This window comes from Pan troglodytes, chromosome 4, assembly GCF_028858775.2.
Source record: "Pan troglodytes isolate AG18354 chromosome 4, NHGRI_mPanTro3-v2.0_pri, whole genome shotgun sequence".
Taxonomy (NCBI): Eukaryota; Metazoa; Chordata; class Mammalia; order Primates; family Hominidae; genus Pan; species Pan troglodytes.
In genome coordinates, this window is record NC_072402.2 from 74,258,099 (window position 1) to 74,282,113 (window position 24,015).

The 24,015-nt window shown below is 38.8% G+C and overlaps 1 protein-coding gene across 6 annotated transcripts in view; it reads left to right on the plus strand.

The window, feature by feature from the left end:
• The window catches only part of LIFR (LIF receptor subunit alpha), a 118,228-nt gene that overhangs the window by 54,312 nt on the left and 39,901 nt on the right, over nucleotides 1–24,015 (plus strand). For all 6 annotated transcript variants that reach the window (XM_016953394.4, XM_016953396.4, XM_016953393.4 and 3 more), the window contains exons 2-5: nucleotides 8,209–8,369; nucleotides 10,029–10,143; nucleotides 11,575–11,714; nucleotides 15,281–15,444. In XM_016953394.4, the coding sequence (XP_016808883.3) occupies nucleotides 8,228–8,369; nucleotides 10,029–10,143; nucleotides 11,575–11,714; nucleotides 15,281–15,444 (561 nt within the window). In that variant the 5' untranslated portion in view covers nucleotides 8,209–8,227. The remainder of the gene's footprint in view (nucleotides 1–8,208; nucleotides 8,370–10,028; nucleotides 10,144–11,574; nucleotides 11,715–15,280; nucleotides 15,445–24,015) is intronic.

Genomic DNA, 24,015 nt, shown 5'->3' on the forward strand with positions numbered 1-24,015 from the left:
AGCTGTTGGTGGGCCAGCCTTCTGATATTTGGCCTGGAGCTTCAAAGAATGATAGGGTTAGTGATATAGATGCTATTTAAAGCTTTGCAACTCACTATGGAAGATGGATTGTGTGAGGCCCTTGCCAGAGGGTTGTAAATTACGTATGCCAGAGAGTGAGGAGGGCCTCAGCCTCCAGAGCAGTAGAAATGGACTGGAGGGAGAGGATGGGGAAAGAGTCAAGGCATGTTTTAGGTAAAAGTGGCAAGTCAGGTGGGAGGTGTGAGGAAGAAGGAAGAGTCAGGGTTACTCAGAAGACACTGGTGCCATGGGCTAAGACGGGGCTACAAGAGAGCAGGTTTGGAGGGGAAAGTGAGCTTAATTCAGTACATCTGGAGTTTTTGAGGAATCTGAAATATCCAAGTGGATATGAAGCATCAGAATATTTTGTCATGCCTGAAGGAATCTTACTTGAGTGGATTTGTGTAAGTAAGCAAGAAATTGTCTAGTGAATGGTTAATCTGTAACTGGGAAGAGGCCAATCTTGGGAACACGGATTTGGAAGTAATTAGCATACAAGTGATGTTATAGCCACAAGCACAGATAATACTGTTCAGTCAGGAAGTGAAGGATAGAAGGAGCAGTGGGCTAAGGAGTCCCACCAAGGAAGCTAAGTAGGAATAGAATCTGAATGGCATCTCAAGTCAGTGAGAGAAGGAATGGATTACCTATTAAGTGGTGTTGGGATAAGTGGTAACCACTTAGAGGGAAACAGAAAAGGTGGGTCCTTGACTCAACTGTACACTGAAATTAATTTTATATGGCATGAAGCTTAAAATGTGAAACACCTTAAATGTACTTGAAGGCAACATCAGGACAATTTGCATAGTCCCGGCATGAGAAAAACCTTTATGGTTAGGAACCACAAAGGACAAAATAGAGAAATCTGATCTAGTAAGAGTTAAACAAAAGACTCACTGGAAAGTAAAAGCGATTGGGGAATCTATTTGCTATGTATGTAACAGAGTTAATATGCATATTAAGATTTTTTTTCTTAGCAATCATTAAGGAAATGATTAATGCCCAATTAGAAAAAGGGGCAAAAGAGAATAAACAGCTTATAAATAAAGCATTGCAAATTATCAATAAACATATGAAAGGATATTTTAATTACGCAATAAAAAGAAATGCCATTTATGGCCCAACAGAATAATTTTTTTTTTTTTTTAAAGACAATCCTTGGTATTAGTGAGAAGTACTGGGAAATGGAGATGTTCCTGTTTCTTTTTAGAGATAAGTTTTCGTCATGTTTTCCTGCATGTTAAAGATTTATTGGAGGAATGTTCTTCAGGTTGTTTAATAATAGAGCACTTCATCGTTAAAAGGGAAGAAACAAGTTCATTCGTTTGGTAGACATTTATATTTATTGAAGACTGTTACATACCAGTCACTCTTATAGCGTAGTTGAGGTGGGATATGAGTAGTCAGATGTTACTCTAAAGTATGATAGAGTGAGTCCCGAAAGTTGGAAGAATGGGAAATATAGGAGACATTGCAGGGGGCACTCCATTGGAGGCAGTGGTTTTGGGAGAGGCCTTGAGACCAAAGGGAATGTGGAGTGTTTGGGGAGCTGCTGCGGTATGGAGAGGAAGGGGTTCATGGCCGTCTCGAAGGGCTGTGCCCACAGTATGGAACTGGAACTGTGTGTTGAAGCAGTGGAGAGCCTTTGGAGGATTTTAAGCATGGAAGTGATGTATTCAAACTTGTTTTGACATGCTGAGGTTCATAATGGACTGGCTCTTGAATTAACAGGGAAGTCCACACTGCAATGGAGATTACTAAAACTGACATGGAGGATCCTGAAAAACAAAAACTTTGGAAGACAGTCTATTTTTAAAAGTTCCCAGGAAATGCAAAGGAATTAAAAAAAAATTGACAAGATTATTCTATTTGAATAATAGACCAAAAAGTTATTTTGGGGAATGAATATCCTGCATTATGCACAGTGATAGATTTGTCTTTATAATGTAGCAAATGTTAAATTTCAATATTATTTTCCTACGTGCAGAACGCATATTGAAGTATGATACAGTGGAATCCCTAAGCAGCCAAGCTATCCTCTAACTCAGGTCCCCAGACTGTCATAGTTCACAGTGCCCGTCGTGTTTTGTTAATGTTTTTTATGATGCTTGTAGTCAAAAGAATTACCTAACAGTTCTCTTTATGAAATAGCTGGGTCCAAACAATTTAATGAGTATTTATGATCAAGCACTTTAGTAGCAGTTTGAAGAAATAACGTGTATCCACTTAAAAGGAAAAATATAATTGTCCCTCTATCTCTGTGGGGGCACGTTCCAAGACCTTCACAGATGTGAAAATCTTTGGATGCCAAGTCCCTAATATAAAATGGTGTGGTATTTGTATATAACCTGTGCTTATCCTCTCATATGCTTTAAATCATCTCTAGATTACTTTAAATCATCCCTAATACAGTGTTAACGCTATGTAAGCAGTTGTTAAACGGTACTTTTTTTTTTTTACTGTTTTTTTATTGTTGTACTGTTGTCTTTTATTGGTTTTGTTTTCTGAATATTTTCAATCCAAGGTTGGTTGAATCTGTGGTTGCAGAACCCTGGGATATGAAGGGTCTATGGTAGTATTTTTATTTCATTCTTAAAAAGCCTTAATTACTGATGAGATGTGTGAAGCTATTGAGTACTGCATAGCTTCCCAAATCTTGGAAACCAGCACCCTCATTTCCATTTCTACATTGATTTGTTTGGGTAGTACTTGTGTTTTATCCCAGCAATTACTAGTCCCTCCCTCTCTTCACCAAAGATAAAGATACGATGTCACACAAAAAAATGTAGCATGAGCAAATATTGAAACTGTGGACTACCTTGAACTAACGGTTTTCAGAGTGTTGGACAGATGTCACTTTGTTTCCTTCAAAAACTTAGATATTCTGTGATAGCTCTGTCAGTTTGCTTTGGTGTCTTGGGGTGCCTCAGTGCAGTTTGGGAGCCAGAGCTTTAACTTGGGTTCCTAGTGTTGGCAGTACCTGGGTTAGCATGCAGCCTAACAATGAAAGTATACTGTGTGGGCATATAATCATTTGTGCCTTGGTATTCATTCAGCCAGCTGGCTTAGAGTTTTTGGTGTCTGCTTTGTGCCAGGTACTGCTTGGACACTGAGGGTTACAGTGAACTCGGACGTGTTTGCTCTCAAGGATCTGACGGTCTGTAGGGAGAATTATAAGATTAGGAAGTGAAGCAGTAGAGCAGAAGTCAGCAAACTCTTTCTGTAAAGGGCCAGGCAGTAAATATTTTAGGCTTTGTGGACCATTCAATCTCTATCTTAGCCACTCAGCTCTAACATTGTCATGGGAAAGTAGTCATAGGTTATACTTAAACTAATGGGCGTGGCTGTGTTCTAGGAAGATTTACAAAATCAAGAGGCGGGTAAGATTTGGCCTATGGAACATGAATTGTGCAACCCCATGACATAAATGTAATTAAAGTGTTGTGGAAGCAGCAGCAGATGGCATCTAACCTGTGGACTCTCAGAGGCAATGACAAACATACCTCCTGCTAGGAGCATCACTGCTGACTTGAGGAGGGTGCAGATGAAATTAGCAAGAAGGGAAAAAGGGTGCTGGCCTAAGGAGTCCTGAAGGGTCTGGCAGCTGTGGAATGGCAGCCATTTTAGTGTGGCCCGGACACACAGCAGAGGCAGTGTGCAAGGCCTCTTTCTAGGTTCCGACTCCAGTTGTATGGATTGTATATTTTCTCTCTTGTTCTTTTTTGTTTTGTACCTCATTTTGGTCAGTCATGTCCTGCAGTAGCTTCCAGAGAATGGGTACACAGAAGGTGATATATCTTTTGACATTTTGCATGTCTTTGTAAAATATATGTTATCCACTCAACAGTTTGAGTATAGAATTCAAGTGTGAAAATAATTTTCACTTGTATTTTGGAAGGTGTTCTTTTTAGCTTTTATTGCTAAAAAGTCTGGTGTGTTCCTCCCCTTCTCAAGAATATTTATGGGTCACACACCCAGTGTCTCATGTACACCCGTAACCTGCTCTGGAGGTGGTGCTGTCACCATCCCTGTGTTACAATGGGGGTTTGTCCACACTCACACCGCAAGTCACAGAGGCCTGACTTGAGTAATTTATTCTGATGTTGTTCTTATTCCTGAGCCCTTGTGTATGCCCTCCACTCCCTGGAAACTTGTAACATCTTTGATACAGGTATTTTGATATTCTCAGTGATGCATCTTGGTATCAGTCTTTTCAAATTCCTTGTGCTGGGTTATGTGGGCTCTTTGAGGACTAGATTTTTGCTAGGACTAGACCTATATACTGATAAATTTTGCATACATCTTTGTTACTGCAGCTATGTCCTAGTTAATCTCCTTGAAACATCACTTTGTTCCAGCTTCCCTCTTTCTGAAAAGCTATTCATGCCTTCCTGTACAGTCTAGTCTTCCCAGATAGAACTTCTCAGTCTGGCCAAGTTTATGTTTTTCGTAAGTATTTCTTTCTTTTAACTTGAAGAGCCCCTACACTTCACTTCAATAACACAATGGAGTCTACCAAACTGCAGAGTTTATGATCCTGAAAAGCCTTCTTCACTGGGAGCTAATGCTGGAGGAATTTAAGATCTTGTGGGAAGGAAATGGGATAAGGAAAATAGTTGCTGGTCAAAGTTTTTAAACAACGTTGATGTTTCCTCCTAGGAAACAGTAAAGAAAGGGACACTAGGAAGAATACAAATGAGCAGTGCGGGTACTGTTTACTGCCTGTGTGATTGCACTTGTTTTTCTCAACTCCCAGCATCTCCACTCCTGTGGATGGGTGACCCACTCGTAGGCTTATTTACCTTTACAGTAGTTCAGAGTCTTTTCTCCCTCGAGTGTTCCAGCTTAGTATTTAATTTCTTTTGAGAATTAATGACAAGGGAGTCATCTTATTGTATGGCAAAAAGATAGATTCTTGAGATAAAAGATGCTTTGGGCTGTCTTGATTCCTTTCACCCTGACTGTGCAGGTGTTGCCTGAGGCCTCCTCCTGCACACAAGGCTGGAGGCCTCAGTGCCACCAGGCTAGGTTCGTGCCAGCAGGACATGCTAACTCACTCTCTGTCACGTTTCCTGATCTGTCTCTACCTACCTGTCCCCACCACCACCACCATATTTATGTATATAGAGAGAGGGGTTGGGGGACAGGGGAACAGAGACAAAATAAGCAACAAAATGTGTTGGGACTAGTTGCTGGTATTTAGCTTTACTTTTCTCAACTCTTTTTTTCTAATTTTCTTCGGCAGAAAAGCCCTAAACCTCATGTACACTGGAACCAGAATTCTCAAGGTTGAGAAAAATACAAGTCAAAGTACATGTGTGAACACTCATCTTCACAAACAAGGCCTTTAAAAGCTCAGGGGCCCGTGTTGACAGGACCGAACTTTGCCATGTGGGGCCCCAGGCTCAAGTTCTGCCTGTGCTTTATGATGGTCTAAGATTGAAGTCAGCATATGTGTAAAGAAATAGAACCAGATATTTTTCTTTCCATTCAACAATCTTACAGATTTATTCTGCATGATTACTTTTCTTTAGCAGAAGGGTTTATTGACTTTTTAAGTCCTTTAAAATAATTAGTATAGGAAACAAACTGGTCACCCTTGGGCAGGAAGGATACTGCCCATGAGCATATTTTGTCTGGCCTTTAGAATGTGTAAAACATATGCATTATTTTCTCACATTTACAAACTTTGGTGTTTCATTTAAAATGCCAGATTTCTACCTCATCTGGAAAAATCAGCATATTTGGCAAAATGAGGCTGGTGGCTGCCACTTTTATGCTAGGCAGAGGGGCTGCAGTTTGCACCTGCTGTGAACACGTTTGTTACTTGCTTTGCCCCTGCATATTTGCATTTGCACCTTGTTGCTGCATCCTAATTTTGAAAGTTAGCTCCTGAAATTGTATAAAAATTTGTGCTCCTCTAAGGAATAAGGCATTGACAGGGGAAAAAAGTGAATTCTGACAATGTTTCTATCAGGAGTGAGCAGAGAAAAGCTTCACAAGCATCACTTTTTTTCTGAAAGTACTTCGGAAGGCTCTGTTCGTGTATTGTTCTGGCCCACAGTAAGTCCATTTGAAAGTTTTGCTTGGTGGGGAAGTCTGATGTGTTATAAGCACAATATTGTATTGCCCAAATAGACTTGCCCAGAATTCTCTGTGTAAATGTATCACACCAGAAAGTCTTCTTTATTATCCTGCTTAAGTTAAGCAGGCTTCAGTGACACTGCCGTTGATCCTTCTGTCCCTGGGCATCGCCTTCCTCCTGCTTACTGACCTCCTCAGCAGAGTCTTTGATCCGTGGCTGTTGCTGGCATAGGCTTTGTGCGAGCTCGCTACTGTCTGCGTGCCTGTTCCCTGCCAGCAGCAATGGAATATTACAGCTTCGCTTTGGGAAGTCTCTTATGTGGATCCTGAATAGAGAGCATGCCTCTCTGCTCCAATGGTTGAGGCTGAAGCAGGGAGGGATTAAGTGATTTACCCTCAGCCATACCACTAATTAGTAGTGGAGCCAAGATTAGCATCTAAATCTGGAAGCACCTGGTCCAGAGCTCTTTCTCAGCTGCCTCCCTCCACCCCTTCTTGCACTTCTTCCTGGCATGGCTGTAGGGCCTGTGTCTCTTTTTAGAATAATCGAAACTTGTAGTGAGGGACTGTTTCATTTCAAGATAATGTTTAGCCAGTCAGTGAATATGGTTTATGATTATTTTAGTCAGAGTTTGAGTATTAGGGTCATGTTTGGCTCCATTACTCAGTTATTCTTGTACAGTTGTATAATTCTATAAATTCAGCAACTGGCATTTTAGACATTTTGTGAATACATTTTCATTCTACTAAGTAAACTCAATGACCCTGGAATTGACTAGGAAGTTATTCATTCATCCAGAAAATAATAGAACACTTTTGAAATGTGTGCTCACGCCTTTTGCATGTTATGGTTATAATTAAGCTATTTGGGATTCATTTCCTGGGTTTTTGACAGTACTTGACAGTAGCCGAGAAGAGATCTTGCCATCTGCTTTCACTAAGAAAAATATTTTTTCGAATTCTCTCAATGGGCTCCAGTTATTTAGGTGTTGGATCTCCTTTCCTTTATCGAGTCTTCATTTCTTATCTCTTTTCCCACATTTTCAATTTTTTTTTGTATTTTGTTCTGAAAGATTACTCAATCTTTTTCTTATTTTAATTTTAATATCAGACAATATGTTTAACTTCTAAGAGCTATTTTTATTTCCTGTTATTCCTTTTTCATTGCATCCTCTTGTTTTTTATAGTTATGCCATGTTTGCTCAGAGGACACTATTTAGAGTTTTTTAGGTTCTTTTTTTTTCTTTTAAGTTTTCTTGTTTCCTATATCATCCCCATTTTCTCTGGAAGTACTTTTTATTTTCCTTTTGGTTATCCTAAATTTCTCTTTAATATTTTAGCCTTTGCTTGTATGTTTTGTGATCTTTGGTGCCCTGTGCCAATGTTGTAATAAATGAGGCAATTTTAGGTCTGACACAAGAGTTTTCAGTGTATCATAAGGATCTTGTTGGCTGGTGGTGTCCCTCTAGGAAGAAAGGATGAAGGGTGGATGGGAATTTCATTACTCTGGGGGATCCCTAAATGTCCAATGTGTATCATCTCCATACTGTTACCCTAGTTTTTTCTTTTTAAATTATTAAATTTGTATGAAATAGAAACTTTCCAACACCATGTAAATGGGAGACAAAACTAATATAACTTGTCATAAATGACTAAACACAAGTTAACGTACTAATAAAATACATAAAAATATCAATCCAGGTATCACTTAAAATTGTCAAAAATTCAGTCTCATGCACTGCTTTTCTACATTTTAGTAGAGTTGGAGTAGAGTTGATAGCCATGTGCTTATAATTTCGTTGTAATTTTATAATTATAGTTATGATCTTTAACTTGAAGCCCATCATTTGAAAATTGGCCTCGTAGTAGATACCTAAAGCAACAGCTGTGTCCAATTATTGATGTCTCCACAAGCCAGGGAAGCTTGAGTTTGAGTATCTCCAAAGTCTCTAAATGTACAGTGTTTCAGAATCTGTCAGAATCTATTTGAGTGTTTGTGTGCACAGTATAAGGTGAGCCTTCAGAACAATCTGAATACCATCTGGAATTCCTCTCCTAACCTAGGACTGACTGCATTGCACAGATGATGGATATTTACGTATGTTTGAAACGACCATCCTGGATGGTGGACAATAAAAGAATGAGGACTGCTTCAAATTTCCAGTGGCTGTTATCAGCATTTATTCTTCTATATCTAATGAATCAAGTAAATAGCCAGAAAAAGGGTAAGTGCATCAGCCTTCCAGAGAATGAACAGATTGCAGTTTTATTTCCATTTTGATGACGAAGCAATTTTGTTGCTTTATTGACCCCTTTAGGATTTTGTTGGTTAAAATTCATTTTTTTGTCACCTTTTTTCTATGTACTTTTAGTTTCTTTTAAAAAGATCCTTAATGATCAAAATATTATTTTACCATGAAAAATTAAAATATAATTTACATACAATAAAATTTGCCTTTTTAAGATTCAGTTCTGTGAGTTTTGACAATGAATGTAGTTATGTAACCACCAGCACAATCAAGATAGGGAACAGCCCCAGCACTGCAAAAGCTTCCTGGCTTCTCTGTAGTCAGCCCTCCCAGGCCCATCCCCTGCCAGCACTGCCTTGTCTCCATAGACACTGTTTTCTGTCTCTATAATGTTACCTTTTTAGAATATCATATCAATGAAATCCAAATATTTTTAAATGTATTATGTTACATCTTAAATATATTAAGAATGTTTATGTAGATATTTTATAGCTTATTTATATAAAGAAATTATCATCCTCCTGCCCGTTGGTTTAGTTTTTATATTATTTCCATATTTAAACAGATCTCTTTTCTCCAAGGTCATTCATTAAATTACTTTATTATTATGATTAGTGCTGCTTTATAATGTGAGTACTTTTAATGTAATATTTGTTTTTCTGTCATATAAATAGCTTTATAATTTATTGCTACAGTGAATATCGTACCAACCATGTACAAAAACAAAAACATTTTTCATAAACATTTATAGAATCTGAGATGGACTACCTTTTTTATTCTATAGTTGCCTTTTCCCCTTGTTTCCCTCCTTTCTTCCCTCTTTCCCTCTCTCTTATACCCCCCTTCTTTTTACTCCTTTTCGGGGTGACTTTTTTCATTGCATAGTGCTTACATATTCCATGGTGTAATGTTATTTTATAGATGTGAATAAGTACTCGTAGGATTGTAATCTTCTGAATTGTTACTTTCCAATTGTTTAGGCCCACACCAAAAATACATTTCTCAAATGAACTCATGAGTTTATTACTGTTTAAATTTAATATACTTCATAATAACCTAAAGATTAGTTATGGGAGTTCTACCAAGGGGGCAGTCTGGTAGCAAGCAATGAAGTGGGGGTGACTAGGAGTTTCAAAGTTTTGTTTAAAAACTTGGAAGGCACATCATTTTTACTTAAGACTTCTTTGTTTTTGTTTTTTGTTTTTTCCTTAAGTGGGGCTATTGAAGATTCAAGAGGTGCTAGAATCCCCTCAAGCCCTCTCTTGGTCCCATTATTGAATCTACATGACTAGCCACTCACTCCCTTAATTTGTCTTAGTTGCTTGGAAGTGGAATTTTTGATAGCAGCCTAACCCCAAAATGGTCTAGTAGCTGGCCCACTTTCATCAGTTTACCCTTTAGTTTTTTTTTTTTAACCAAAGCTGCAAAAAGAAATAGAAAACCAGTCCACTCCCATGACTGCAGGATCATCTCTTTGAAAAAAAAAAAACATGGGCTCTCTGCAGACACACATGCTTGTGCTTACAACTGAAAATGGTTGACTTTTTAGAGTGCAGTTGACTTATTCAGCATATTCTGTGTTTATGTGTGTCTGTGTGTGTGTGTGTGTGTGTGTGTGTGTGTCTCCTTCTCCAGGGGCTCCTCATGATTTGAAGTGTGTAACTAACAATTTGCAAGTGTGGAACTGTTCTTGGAAAGCACCCTCTGGAACAGGCCGTGGTACTGATTATGAAGTTTGCATTGAAAACAGGTAATTTTAATTTACTTTAATTCACAATGAGCTAGGTTGAATTGCAGAAACGACCCTCAGTTCTTACCTTGTTGCTTGTGAAACTAAAGGGTTATTTCCTGCTTGTGTTCTGTGTCTAGCAGAGTCTGCCGTGACCTCTGCCTCATTTTTCTCCTGTAGGGCACCAGGCATTATGAGGTGTGATGGCAAGGTGAGAAGAGGGGACAGAGTCTGCAGTGGCTTTCAGTGCAGATCTGGTAGATAAGACTGTCACTCAGATTTCTGCCACCAAATAAAGCCACATGGCCATACCTTGCTTCAGAGAGGCAGGGAAGGACGGTCTTAGTGTGAGTCCAGAAGGGGGAGCCTGAAAAGTTTGCTGAAGAGCACACAAGCCCACCACAGGCCAAACAGAGAGGAAGTTAGTTCTGGCCCCCTGCTCCCCTGGGAGGTCACAATAAACAAATAGTAGCAAGGCTGTGGTTTTTGTGCAAGGGAGTGGACACTAGGAGTATGAATGTCTAGAAAGGCTGTCAGAGGAGGTGTAATTCTGGAGTAGGCACAGTCAGTTTTCTCAGCAGAAAAGGAATAGGAGGACATTCTACCCTGAAAGAATATTGAGTACAATGGCTTGAATGTATGAGATGGCGTGATTTGGAGAATTCAGGTGTTTTTGCATTGCTGATGCCTAAAGAAGCCTCACCATGTGAGAGGTTTAGAAGGAGATAAGCTGGACCCATTCAAGTCCAGAGTCCTAAGCACCCAGCCCTAAGGCTGGGGCTGGGTAGTTGGTGGGGGCAGGAATGCAAGAGGCATGGAAAGTCCTTTCAGTAAAGTAAACATTTTTATAAGAAGTTTGAAACATATATGAACAACAGTATAAGGAATATAAGCGTGCTCTGGAGAGATATCAAGGGCTGTGGAACAAGAGAGGAAAATATCATTTTGCCTAAGAGATACCAGGGGAACTGGAAGCATTTTGAAAACAGAACTGAGGAGGAAGTTCTGTTAAGAATAAACCATGAGCCAAGGCAGAGGAGCAGGGGAGTTGCCAGTTTCATTTCCTTCATCAGCATCCGTTGAACATCATCCTAGCATGAGGAGCGCTGTGATGCACTGGTCCCTCAGTGAAGGGGTGGAGTGTGAGCAGTGGAAGTCAGCCTACAAAGGGAAGGTTGAGGTGGGATTTTGAAAGGCATGCAAAAACTCCAGCTCTTTGGAGTCATCTATGCTTACTCTACTTTTGGTACAATGAGGTTGTTTTTCCTACCCCCACATTGGTAAAGTTACTATCAATCTGTTTTTTCAGTCTTAAAATGCGGTACAACCTATCATGTTTTTGCAACAGAGAGGGCATAAAGTATTTTCCATTGTATTTTGTGTTAATCAAATTTTTATGAAAATTATACTATTAATTTTATTTGCTAATTAAAATTCAATTTCTTATTACAGGTCCCGTTCTTGTTATCAGTTGGAGAAAACCAGTATTAAAATTCCAGCTCTTTCACATGGTGATTATGAAATAACAATAAATTCTCTACATGATTTTGGAAGTTCTACAAGTAAATTCACACTAAATGAACAAAACGTTTGTAAGTATTTGAAAACAAACTCAATTTTAAAGTAAGTCAAGTGTCACTTGTTAGTATTGTGGTGCTTTCTAGTTTTTTGAATTTCATGTGTTATGCTATTACTTTTAATTCACTCAGCAACCTCCCTATGAATTGTAGATGGTAGCCAAGATCAGAAGGAAGCAAAATATTTTCTTCTGGCCAGTCAAAATAGCCCAGAATTCAGGCTCCTTCCCTCAGTTCCATACTCTTTTCTTTAGCCCCCTTGACTCCTGCGTACCTTCCAGAATTTCTCAGATGCCCCTTGCTCTAGGGTGTAGTCTTATCTGGGAAGCTACTGAAAAATGACAGTATTAGAATCAGAAAGGCAAATCAAGACAGACTGTAGGAGACTCAGTCGATTAATAGTTCATTGTGTTTTACATATCATGTAATGTATTGGTAGCATTATAAATAATAATGGTCCTGATCGTGATTAGAATAACAGTATTGGGATAAGAAAATTGAAAAGCAAATTAGGTGAGTGTAAGGAATGGAGGAGATGGATACATTAGCAAATCTTTGAGCACCTACTGTGTGCAAGAGAAGCTCTGCAATGCATGTATAGCTGTCCTTTAGAGGATCTGGATCTCTTGACAATTTGCTACTAAATAAAAGTATGAAAATTAAGTGTCTGTGGATCTAAAGATGCTTTCTAAATTATATAAAGCAAACAAGATTTTATATATATATACACACACACACACACACACACACAGTAAAGTTTGTACTTACCATGTGTAAGCATGAAAAATTCTTCATAAGATTTTTAATTTCTGCATTTCTTAAAATCACCTGAAAATTTGGGTCATTCTGAAGCAGAATGTGGGTCCTGTAAAAAAAAGCTGGGAATACTCTTATCTTCTTATGTCCTAAGGAAGCAGGAGCACGTAGATTATGGGTAAAGCTGAATTAGCATTAGAAGAAAATAAGAAAGATTTTCATTAAATTTCTTCCCTATCTGAGTTTCTAGAAAGCAAGTTAACATTGTCCTCACATGTCTGTTTAGCACAAAGAAATGCAGATGGCAGTTAATGGGAGCTTAGGGGAAACTTCCCTATATGCTATAAAGAAAAGAAAGGGAGCAGTGGCTTTTTAAAATCCTTGTACTTGTAATTATGGCCATTACTGTCTTTAGCTTGAAATGTTGGATATTACTTGTATTTTTAAGAGTAGCCCACTGCTATTTAAATAAAATGTAAATTATGTGGACTTTTCAGGGAGGGAAGCATTTTAAAGATGAGCGTTGTCTTAGTAAAATACTCCCGTGTTTCATAAATTGTAAGTTACTACATCATGTGACATCCTGAATCATTTGAAAGAATAGCTGTGTTCTTGGAAGCCTCTTGCTCTTTTCTGGTCACACTGGCACCCTGAGCTTTCCCTGTCCTGGCACTAAATCAACTTCTTGCCTCTCGTTTGTCTGCATTTTTCCTTTTCCACAAGGAGCTGCCCACTTAAAACTTCTTTTTAAAGCATCCTCCACTGTCCTTATACAGCTGTGTAACTGTTGACTTTGCTCTGTAGTTTAGACTGTAAATCCACATGTTCTGTGTCCTGTACAGCCCTAAACACTTTACATAAATCCAGTGTCGAACACTGTATTGGGCAAATTTGAGTTAAACCTATTTTTAATAACTATTTTTAAGTTCCGAGATTAATGTGTATTGGTTTGTTCTGCCCTTTTTGCTATTTAGCATATTCAGCTACCCTAGCCCTGCACTGTCCTGCAGTTTTGGGCTTACCATGACTATATGTAATTGGTCCTTGAGCTTCTAGGATAGAAATGAGGCAAGAAAGGGTGAGTCTGGATTTCTTCTAACTCACCTTTACTTTACTGTTATTTGAGGAGGAAACATGCAAGAAAGTCCAAGTCTCTCTGATTCTCAAACCAGAAAGTCTACATTTCATAGAATGGAACATGCTCATACCTTCTTTGTTTTCCATTGGTCCAAAATTTTCCATGATTTATCCGCCCTTAGGGAGAGTTAATGATTTTCAAGGATACATTACTCTTCCTGCTACCTTTTTTAGTGTCCTGGATTCTCCCTAGGAGATGCCCAAACCTTTGAGCATGGATTTTTTTCTCTTTACCTTTTGTAATGCAGCTTCAGAGCCCACTGTTCTCCTAAACTTCTTTCTCAGATATTAACAGTAGCCTCGCCAGTGGTTTTTCCACAGTCTTCCTCTATAAACTGTTTTATTTGGCACAGGTAACAACTATTTGTTTTTATTTCGATGATCCTGGATTTTCTCTGGTTTCCTTCTGCTTCTAGGATTCCCTCTCTGGATTCATGTTGGTGTTTTTGGCTCCTTGAAGGTGTAATTGTCTATTGGCAGCCCCTAAAAGGAGCTTTGGCTGGTTTATGTCTTTGTGTTCATGCTCTTTTCTACCACTACACTCAATGAGTTCCTTTTAAGTCTGCATCCACATTCTGACTCCATGGTGTCTTCTTCCCCTGACCCTTACTCATCCATAGCCAGGCTTCTGTGTCTCTTCACAGTGGTTCCCGATTCCTTTTGCTCCTCTTGCTGCTTTCTGAGCTAGAAACTTGAGAGAATATTGGTTGTTTCCCTTTTTCATTAGAACAAACCATTTATTTCTTTGATGTAGTCATTTCTTTGAAATGTCCATGACATCTTTTCCATAGATGGCATCTTAGTTTATATCCTTGTCACTCTAGCCAGGATTGCTCCAGTGGTCTCCTAATTGGTCACCTTATCCCCTGTCTCAATCCCCCGCAGTCTGTGTTGCATACTACTGATAAAGGAACCTTTCTGACACACTTCTTATATCCTGCTACTTCTGCACAGTAACCACTGGCTTCTTAACTCAATGCCTTAGTCACTGAGACAATCCTGCTACTGTTTAATGGTATCTAAAATCAGTAATGCCCATAGCATTTCTCAAGTGGGTGACATCCCCCAGCACGAGAGACTCTTGACACCAGGAGATGCCTGAGACAGCTGCAGAGAAAACAGAGAGAAGCCTTTACCAAAGGAAGCTTTCTATATTTTGTTATTTTCTTAGGGCTGCCCTACAGCCATACAGAGGAAACTCGTTTTCTTCTCTCTGATGTTGCCTACCTGTAGGTTCCTGACTAAATGACACTAGAGTACTGTGGAAACCTAGTTGCTGTTTGTATTAGAAAATGTGCTGTGGATTTGAAACAGCCAGCTAATAAATAATTTTCTTAAATTTGGCTGATGAAGCATTGGGAGCTACCTCTACAGATAAATAATATATATGTTCCCCTTTTTCAGAAATTTGAGAGAATATTAGTCATTTCCCTTTCTCATTAGAACCAACCCTTCATTTCTTTGATCCAATCATTTCTTTGAAATATCCATGACATTTTATCTTTTCCATATATGGCATCTCAGTCCATGTCCTTATTACTGGGTTCTAGAGTTTCCTTTTAAATCTTGATTATTGATTTTTTGATCAAGAAGGAATAGAGTTTATAAGTAGTTGATTAGTGGAGTTACAGTATGAAGAATCATTACTTATTTTACTAAGTTTTCTCTTTTGTTTCCTCTTTTTAAAGCCTTAATTCCAGATACTCCAGAGATCTTGAATTTGTCTGCTGATTTCTCAACCTCTACATTATACCTAAAGTGGAACGACAGGGGTTCAGTTTTTCCACACCGCTCAAATGTTATCTGGGAAATTAAAGTTCTACGTAAAGACAGTATGGAGCTCATAAAATTAGTAAGTTTGAACATAGATTTTCTTCCTATGACATTAAAGAAACTAAATAATTTTTTTTAAGAAGCCTTAAGGTGGTATCAGTGAACTTTTGGATTATTTAGGAAGTAAATCAGATACCTTTCAGGGTTCATTAAAAACATCATGCATGATTTAAAAATCACTTGTTAATTATTAAATGATGTGTAACCATTACAGATAGCATAGGAAATTAGGGGAGAAATAAGCCGTGATTCTACCACTTGAAAATAGTAAGTACTGTTTTTGTGTATTCCTGTCTGGACTTGTTTATATGCATGTTTTTATGTAAATGAAAGTGCACATTTAATTTAGTGTATTATTTTACCTTTGTCTAATGTTTTGAAGCATGTTTAGCCAGAACTTAGCCATAGAGAATTTTTTTTATAAATCTATAAGCTTGAATTTATCAGTACATGCTTTTTCCCTCTCTCGTTTTTTCAGTCCTGTTTATGAATGGCCTCTAAGGAGTAATGAACAACAGTTATGAAAAGTTTGACAGCTGTTACCTGGAAATGCTCCCTTTCAGCCTTTTACTCTTTTTCTTGATAGATTTGGAGTTTGCTTAGTTACAGGTTTAAGAATTAGAAGACCATCTCAGATTTTACAGTTTATTTGTTCAAGTTGCTCAAGTACATAGATAAAATAGTAAAGATAATAAAAAAGATTATTCTATATTTCATACTTTCTTATTGTTTCTCTTTGACAGCCCATGTATTTCATTCCTAAAATAACAATAGTCAGCTAGCACCTAGCCTATATGGGACAATAGCCTATTGCTTCTAGGCCACATACAAACCTGCATGGCATGTTACTGTACTGAATAATGGAGGCAATTGTAATATATTGGTAAGTATTTCTGTATCTGAATATAGAAAAGATATGTAAAAATATGGTATAGAAGACTTTAAATGGAGGAGGGACTTCAAGATGGCTGACTAGAGGCACCTCGTACTCACCTTCTCTACAAAGAAGAACCAAGATAGGAAATAGTAGATCTTCACACTTCAAATAGATCATCCTAGAGAGAGCATCGGGATTCAAGAGAAGTGACAGGAAGCACCTAAAGCAGGGAAGGAAGAGGAAAGTGAGGCAGCCAGCAGAACACCAGCAGTGGCTCCACTGCTAAAGTGCATTCCATGTGCCCAGAGTCCCCTGCCTGCAACTGCTGAAGCACAAGTGTGGCGTGATGTGCCACCACTAAGGCTGAAGCGTGAGTGAAGCGCAGACTACAGCTACTGAGACTAGAATGCAAATTGTGCGTTCCCCACTTGCATGCCTATGGCTACCATTGAAAGCAATCTCTTCCTCCTCAGTAGCAGGGCCACAGCACAGCCACTGCTGCTGTCCACCTGAGCATTCTGGAGGGAGCATGGGGAACACCGCATGCCTGCCTACCACAGCTAGTGTCTACATGTACTACGAGAGGGCCTGAGGACAAGCCCACCCAGCTTTGTTCCCTTGCCCTGGTGCCAGAACTTACAGCCTATGGACCTAGGAATCACCTAGCCTAGTCTACCACCATCAGCACCTGAGCATCTCTTCTAGGGACCTGAGATTGGGCCCACACACCCTGTTGCTACCACCACAGCTGGCACCTACTGCACATGCTACCTGCGGGCCTGAAGACTGGCCCACTCAGCACATTGTATCTACTGCCAGCACCAGAGTGCACTGCTCAAGACCCAGAGGGTTATCCTACCACTGCTACTGCCATCACCCACACCACACCTGCTGGCCAGGGGCCTGAGAATGTACCCAGCCCACCACTCTCAATACCAGCATCCAAGCAAGCCACCTGGACGCTCAAGAATTGGCCTCCTTGGACCCACTAACAATGGGGCCAGTGAATGCCATCCTGGGGTCCAAAGACAGGCATACTTGGCTTACCACTTCCACTGCCGGGACCCAAAGACTGGACCACTTACGCCACTCTTATTCAACAATAGTACTGGAAGTCCTAGCCAGAGCAGTCGGGCAAGAGAGAAAATAACAGGGATCCAAATTGGGAAAGAGAGAGTCAAATTGTCCCTCTTTGCTGGTGATATAATCTTGTATCTAGAAAAGCGTAAAGACTCCCCCAAAAAACTTAGATCTGTAAATAAAGTTAGTAAAGTTGCAGGAGGTAAAATCAATATAGAAAAATGAGATGTGTTTCTATATGCTAATAATGAACTGGCTGAAAAATCAAGAAAGCCATCCCATTTACAATAGCTACAGAAAAATAAAGTACCTAGGAATAAATTTAACCAAGTAGTTGGAAGATCTCCATAAGGAAAACTACAAAACTGATGAAAGAAATTGAAGAGGACACAAAGACATTCCATGCTTACAGATTGGAAGAATTAATATCATTAACAGGACCAAACTGCCCAAAGCAACCTGCACATTTAGATTCAATGCAGTCCCTACAAAAATGCCAATGTCATTTTCCACAGAAATAGAAAAAACAATCCTAAAATTTGTATGAAGTCAAAAGAAACCCAAATAGCTGAAGCAGTCCTGAGTAAAAGAACAAACTTGGAGACATCACACTACTCAACTTCAAAATATATTAAAAGGTTATCTATAGTAATCAAAACAGCATGTTACTTGTATAAAAACAGATACATAGACCAGTGGAACAGAGTAGAGAATCCAGAAATAACTATGTTTTTATAGCAAACTTATCTTTGACACAGGTACCAAGAACATACATAGTTGGGGAAAGGATATCATCTTCAATAAATGGTACTGGGAAAATTGGATATTCATATGCAGAAGAATGAAACTGGATCTCTGTCTCTCATATACAAAAATCAACTCAAGATAGATGAAAGACTTAAACATAAGACTGAAACTATAAAACATGGGGAAAATACTACAGGACATTGGTCCAGGTAAAGATTTTATGGCTAAAACTGCAAAAGCACAGACAGCAGAAGCAAAGATAGATTATATTAAACTAAAAAGCTTCTGCACAGCAGTGGAAACAGTGGAGTGAAGAGACGGTTGAATGGGAGAAAACATTTCCAAACTATTCATCCAACAAAGGACGAATATCCAGAACCTACCGTGAACTAAAACAACTCAACAATTAAAAAATTAATACTCCCATTGTAATGTGGGCAAAGGACATGAATAGACATTTCTCAAAAGAAGACATATGGATAACAGGTGTATGAAAAAATGCTGAATATCACTACTTACCAGGGAAATACAAATTAAAACCACAATCAAATCAGCTCACCTCTATTAGAATGGCTATTATTAAAAAGACAAAAAAAACTTATATATTGGTGAGGATGTGGAGCATGGGAAGCTCTTATACAATGCGACTGGGAATGTAAATTAGTACAACTACTATGGAAATCGGTATGGAGATTTCTCAAAAAACTAAAAAGAGAACTCCTGTAGGATCCAGCGGTCCCACTTCTGGGTATCTGTCCAAAGGAAAATAAATCAGTGTATTAAAGGGTTACCTGAATTCACATGTTTATCATGCCACTATTCACAATAGAAAATATGTGGAATCAACCTAAGTGTCCAGTAGATGAGTAGATAAAGAAAATGTGATATATACACACAATGGAATTCTGTTTGGCCATAAAAAAGAATGAAATCATGTCATCTTCAGCAACCAGGATGGAACTGGAGGCCACTACGCTAAGCAAAATAAGCCAGGCACAGAAAGATAAATATAGTATGTTCTCACTCACTCATGGAGACTAAAAAAGCTGATCTCATGGAGGTAAAGATATTATTAGTAACAGAATGATAGATACTAGAGACTGAGAAGGGTGTGTTGGTGGGACAGGGGCAGGAAGAGAGGTTGGTGAATGGGTACAAATGTACAGTTAGATAGAAGATATAAGTTCTGTGTTAGATAGTCAAGTAGGGTGACTGTAGTTAGCATCCATGTATTATATATTTCAAAGTAGCTAGAAGACTTGAAATGTTCCCAACACAGAAATGATAATACTCATGAGATAATGGATACCCCAAATACCCTGACTTGATCATTACACATTCTGTGCATGTAACCAATACTCACATGTATCCCATAAATACTATGTATCAATAAAATGTTTAAAGAGATAAAAAATGGTACACCTGTATAAGGCACTTACCGTGAATGGAGCTTGCAGGACTAAAAGTTTCTCTGGGTGAGTCAGTGAGTGAATTGAGGGCCTAGGACATGACTATTCACCACTGTAGTCTACATGGTACAATTAGACCACACTAAACTTATAAAACTTTTTATCTTTCTTTGGTAATAAATTAACCTTAGCTTACTGTAACTTTTTTACTACAGAACTTTTAATTTTTAAAAAATATTTTGACTCTTTTGTATTAACACTTAGCTTAAAACAAACACATAGTACAGCTGTACAAAAATATTTTTATATCCTTACTCTATAAGCTTTTTTGTATTTTTAAAAATTATTTTTCTTTAACTTTGTAAACTTTTTTGTTAAAAACAAGGACAAAAACACACACGTTAGCCTAGGCCTACGCAGGGCCAGGATCATCAGTATAACAGTCTGCCACCTCCACATCTTGTCCCACTGGAAGGTCTTCGGGGCAGTAACATGCATGGAGCTGTCATCTCCTCTGGTAACCATGCCTTCTTCTGGAATACCTCCTGAAGGACCTGCCTGAGGCTGTTTTACAGTTAACTTTTAAAAACATGTAGAAGGAGTGCCCTCAAAAATAATGATAGGAAGTGTAGTACACTAAATACATACACCAGTAACATAGTCATTTATTATCATTATCAAGTATTATGTACAGAGCACAATTATGTGTGTTATACTCTTATACCAGCAGCACAGTATGTTTGTTATTCCAGCATCGCCACAGACACATGAGTAATACGTTGCACTATGACATTATGTTGGCTATGATGTCACTTGGTAATAGGAATTTTTCAGCTCCATTATAATCTTATAGGATCACCATGGTATATGTGGTCCCACATTGACTGAAGTATTGTTATATAGCACATTACTGTATACCTTGATTCTTTTTATCCTCACAACAGTCCCAGGAGGGTGATACTATTATTATTCCCATTTTACAGATGATACAGAGTCACAGGAAGACTTTAAGTGGTGGAGTCAGGATTCCAACCCAGGCAGCTTGGTTTCAGAGTCTGCTCTTAACTGCTACAATTTATATTTTATAAGAAATATATATATTTTAATTTAAAATGTCCTCCCCTTCTCACGTATCCTACTCGAACCTGCATTTCAAGACCCAGGTCAAATCCTACTCCTTATTTTATTTTATTTTATTCATTTGTTTTTAGAGATAGGGTTCTGCTCTGTCAACTTGGCTGGAGTACAGTGGCATGATCATATAGCTGACTGCAGCCTCAAACTCCTAAGGGATACTTTTGCCTCAGTGTCCTGAGTAGCTGGGGCTACAGGTGCATGCTGCTGTGCCCAGCTGTTTTTTTTTTTTTTCATAGAGATGGGGTCTCACTTTTTTGCCCCATCTGCCTACTTCTTATTTTAAAGCCCATCCTTTTTCTTTTTTTTTTTTTTGAGACAGTGTCTTGCTCTGTTGCCCATGCTGGAGTGCAGTGGCATGATCTCGGCTCACTGCAACCTCCAAATCCCGGGTTCAAGCTATTCTTTTGCTTCAGCCTCCCCAGTAGCTGGGACTACAGGCACATGCCACCACGCCCGACTAACTTTTTGTATTTTTAGTGGAGATGGGGTTTCACCGTGTTAGCCAGGATGGTCTCGATCTCTTGACCTTGTAATCTGGCCACCTCATCCTCCCAAAGTGCTGGGATTACAGGCATGAGCCACCGCGCCCAGCCTTAAAGCCCATCTTAATTCAGCCTGCAGACTCTCACTTTTCTTGATTCTAATGGCAAGTCTTGTCTGTTAATCTAATTTGCAGCTAGCTTTGATACAGTTCTACAGGTGCTGTCTTAAAGGTATTATTTATTTAAATTATATTGCTTAACTTGTCATTATGGCCTAACATTTTGCATTCTGGGTTACCACTTACAGGCTTAGGATAACTCCTCAAACCTAGTTTGTATCTTTTGTAAAGTGGCAATATTTGCTCTGGGGTCTGCAAAGTAAATAGTATATCTGTAAAGCTGCTAAACAAATATTATTTGTCACTACTCCCTTTAGGGACAAGGCTTTTTATTTTTTTATTTATTAAATTTTATAATTTTTTATTACACTTTAAATTCTGGGATACATGTACAAAACTGAAGGTTTGTTACATAGGTATATACGTGCCATGGTGGTTTGCTGCACCCATCAATCCATCATCTACATTCGGTATTTCTCCTAATGCTATCCTTTCCCTAGGCCCCCATCCCTGACAGGCCCTGATGTGTGATGTCCCCCTCCCTGTGTCCGTGTGTTCTCATTGTTCAACTCCCACTTATAAGTGAGAACATGTGGTGTTTGGTTTTCTGTTCCTGTGTTAGTTTGCTGAGAATGATGGCTTCCAGCTTCATTCATGTCCCTGCAAAGGACATGAACTCATCCTTTTTTATGGCTACATAGTACTCCATGGTGTGTATGTGCCACATTTTCTTCATCCAGTCTATCATTGATGGGCGTTTGGGTGGGTTCCAAGTCTTTGCTGTTGTGAATAGTGCTGCAGTAAACCTATGTGTGCATGTGTCTTTATAGTAGAATGATTTATAATCCTTTGGGTATATAGCCAGTAATGGGATAGCTGGGTCAAATGGTATTTCTGCTTCTAGATCCTTGAGGAATTGCCACACTGTCCTCCACAGTGGTTGAACTAATTCACACTCCCACCAACAGTGTAAAAGCATTCCTATTTCTCCACATCCTCTCCAGCATCTGTTGTTTCCTGTCTTTTTAATGATCGCCATTCTAACTGGCATGAGATGGTATCTCATTGTGGTTTTGATTTGCATTTCTCTAATGACCACTGATGGTGACCTTTTTGTTGTTGGCCACATAAATGTCTTCTTTTGAGAAGTGTCTGTGCATATCGTTTGCCCGCTTTTTGATGGGGTTGTTTGATTTTTTTCTTGTAAATTTGTTTAAGTTCCTTGTAGATTCTGGATATTAGCCCTTTGTCAGATGGATAGGGACGAGGCTTTTTAAATTTTTAATGTAACTTGAGGAGGAACTAACTAGAGAATACTAGAATTAAAGAGGGACACTCTGAAATGTGAGTGAAATCAAACTTAAATGAAGGGACTGTTATGCTAAAACCATATAGCTCATTCTACAACATGCGTAAGTCAGCCAATGACAAGGCAGTAATTCCCTACTTTTGGGAAAAAATTTGGGAAAATAATAGCAAGAAGCAATGAGAAAGAACACATTTCTTTAGAACTGTAAAGTAAGGGAAAATGCCTCAGGGCATTTTTATTAATAGTACGTTATTAATGTCAGTATTTAAGACAAAATTGCTTGTGATCAGTCATTTTATGATATAATCCTATTATTTTGCACTAATGCTATTATTTTGTGATAATTTAAAAATCAAGAACACTTTGCATTCATGTTTCATTTGTGAGGCACTTGTCTGTCTGTGGTCTCTGTGTCCAGCAGTGGGAGCTGTGTGCTGCACACACTGGGAAGAGCTCACCAGGCACTGCTCCCCCACACACAAATACTCCTCCTTGACTTTCCCTGGAAACGACCTGTTTCAACTCTTTTAACTGATCTCTTTCATTATTTATCTTCATTTCTCCAAATAACATGCTTATGTTGCTATTTCTTGATAGCAACCCCCTCCCTTTCCTCCTCTCCCCCCACCGCCTCATTTCTCTCTGCTCCTCCCTCTCCCTCCTTCTCCCCGCAGCCTGCCATTTTCCTAGCTTTTTCCAATAGAGTCTATGATAATTTTTGGTAGAACAGTATTCATCATTTGTATTATGGTCTATAAAAAAATCCACAATTTTTTGTACACTCCTTATATTATCTTGTTTTTTTGTGTTTATTTCTCTGCTTCATTACTTTAATCCTAAATTCTTTGCAGGCTGTGTAGATCTCCTTGGAATTTTCAAATATACTAAGTACTTTATCAATTTTATCTTTGCGAATAAATCTCTGAGGGCTTTCTGGCTGGCTTCCCAACCTTATTCACAGAAGGCTCACATAGACGCTGATAATATTTGTATAGCACAGAGTGTGGTAAATAGCCGAGACCGCTTGTGGCCAGAGGCATCACAGAGGCTCCAGTAGCCCCAACCCCTACCAAGCAGTTCTAGGTTTGAATGGATTAATACCTAGATATATTTATAACTCACTCAAGATAGACTTCAGTGTCTTTCAGCACATTTCTTAGGAAGCTGTGGTCCAAGGGATCTCCATCATCTAGGGTATTTCCTACAACTTTGTCTTATGATGGATCTTCTTTTTGCTAAATCTCCAGTCGTTCTCTTATTTCCTCATTTTTGTGGAAGCATTTGCACTTGTCCCTTGGTATCTTTTGGGGGATTGCTTCCAGGACCTCCCTTAGATACCAGAATTCAAAGATGCTCGGTAGTGTTAGCATACAACCTACGGGCATCCTCCTGTATATTTTAAACCCTCTTTAGATTATTTGTAACACCTA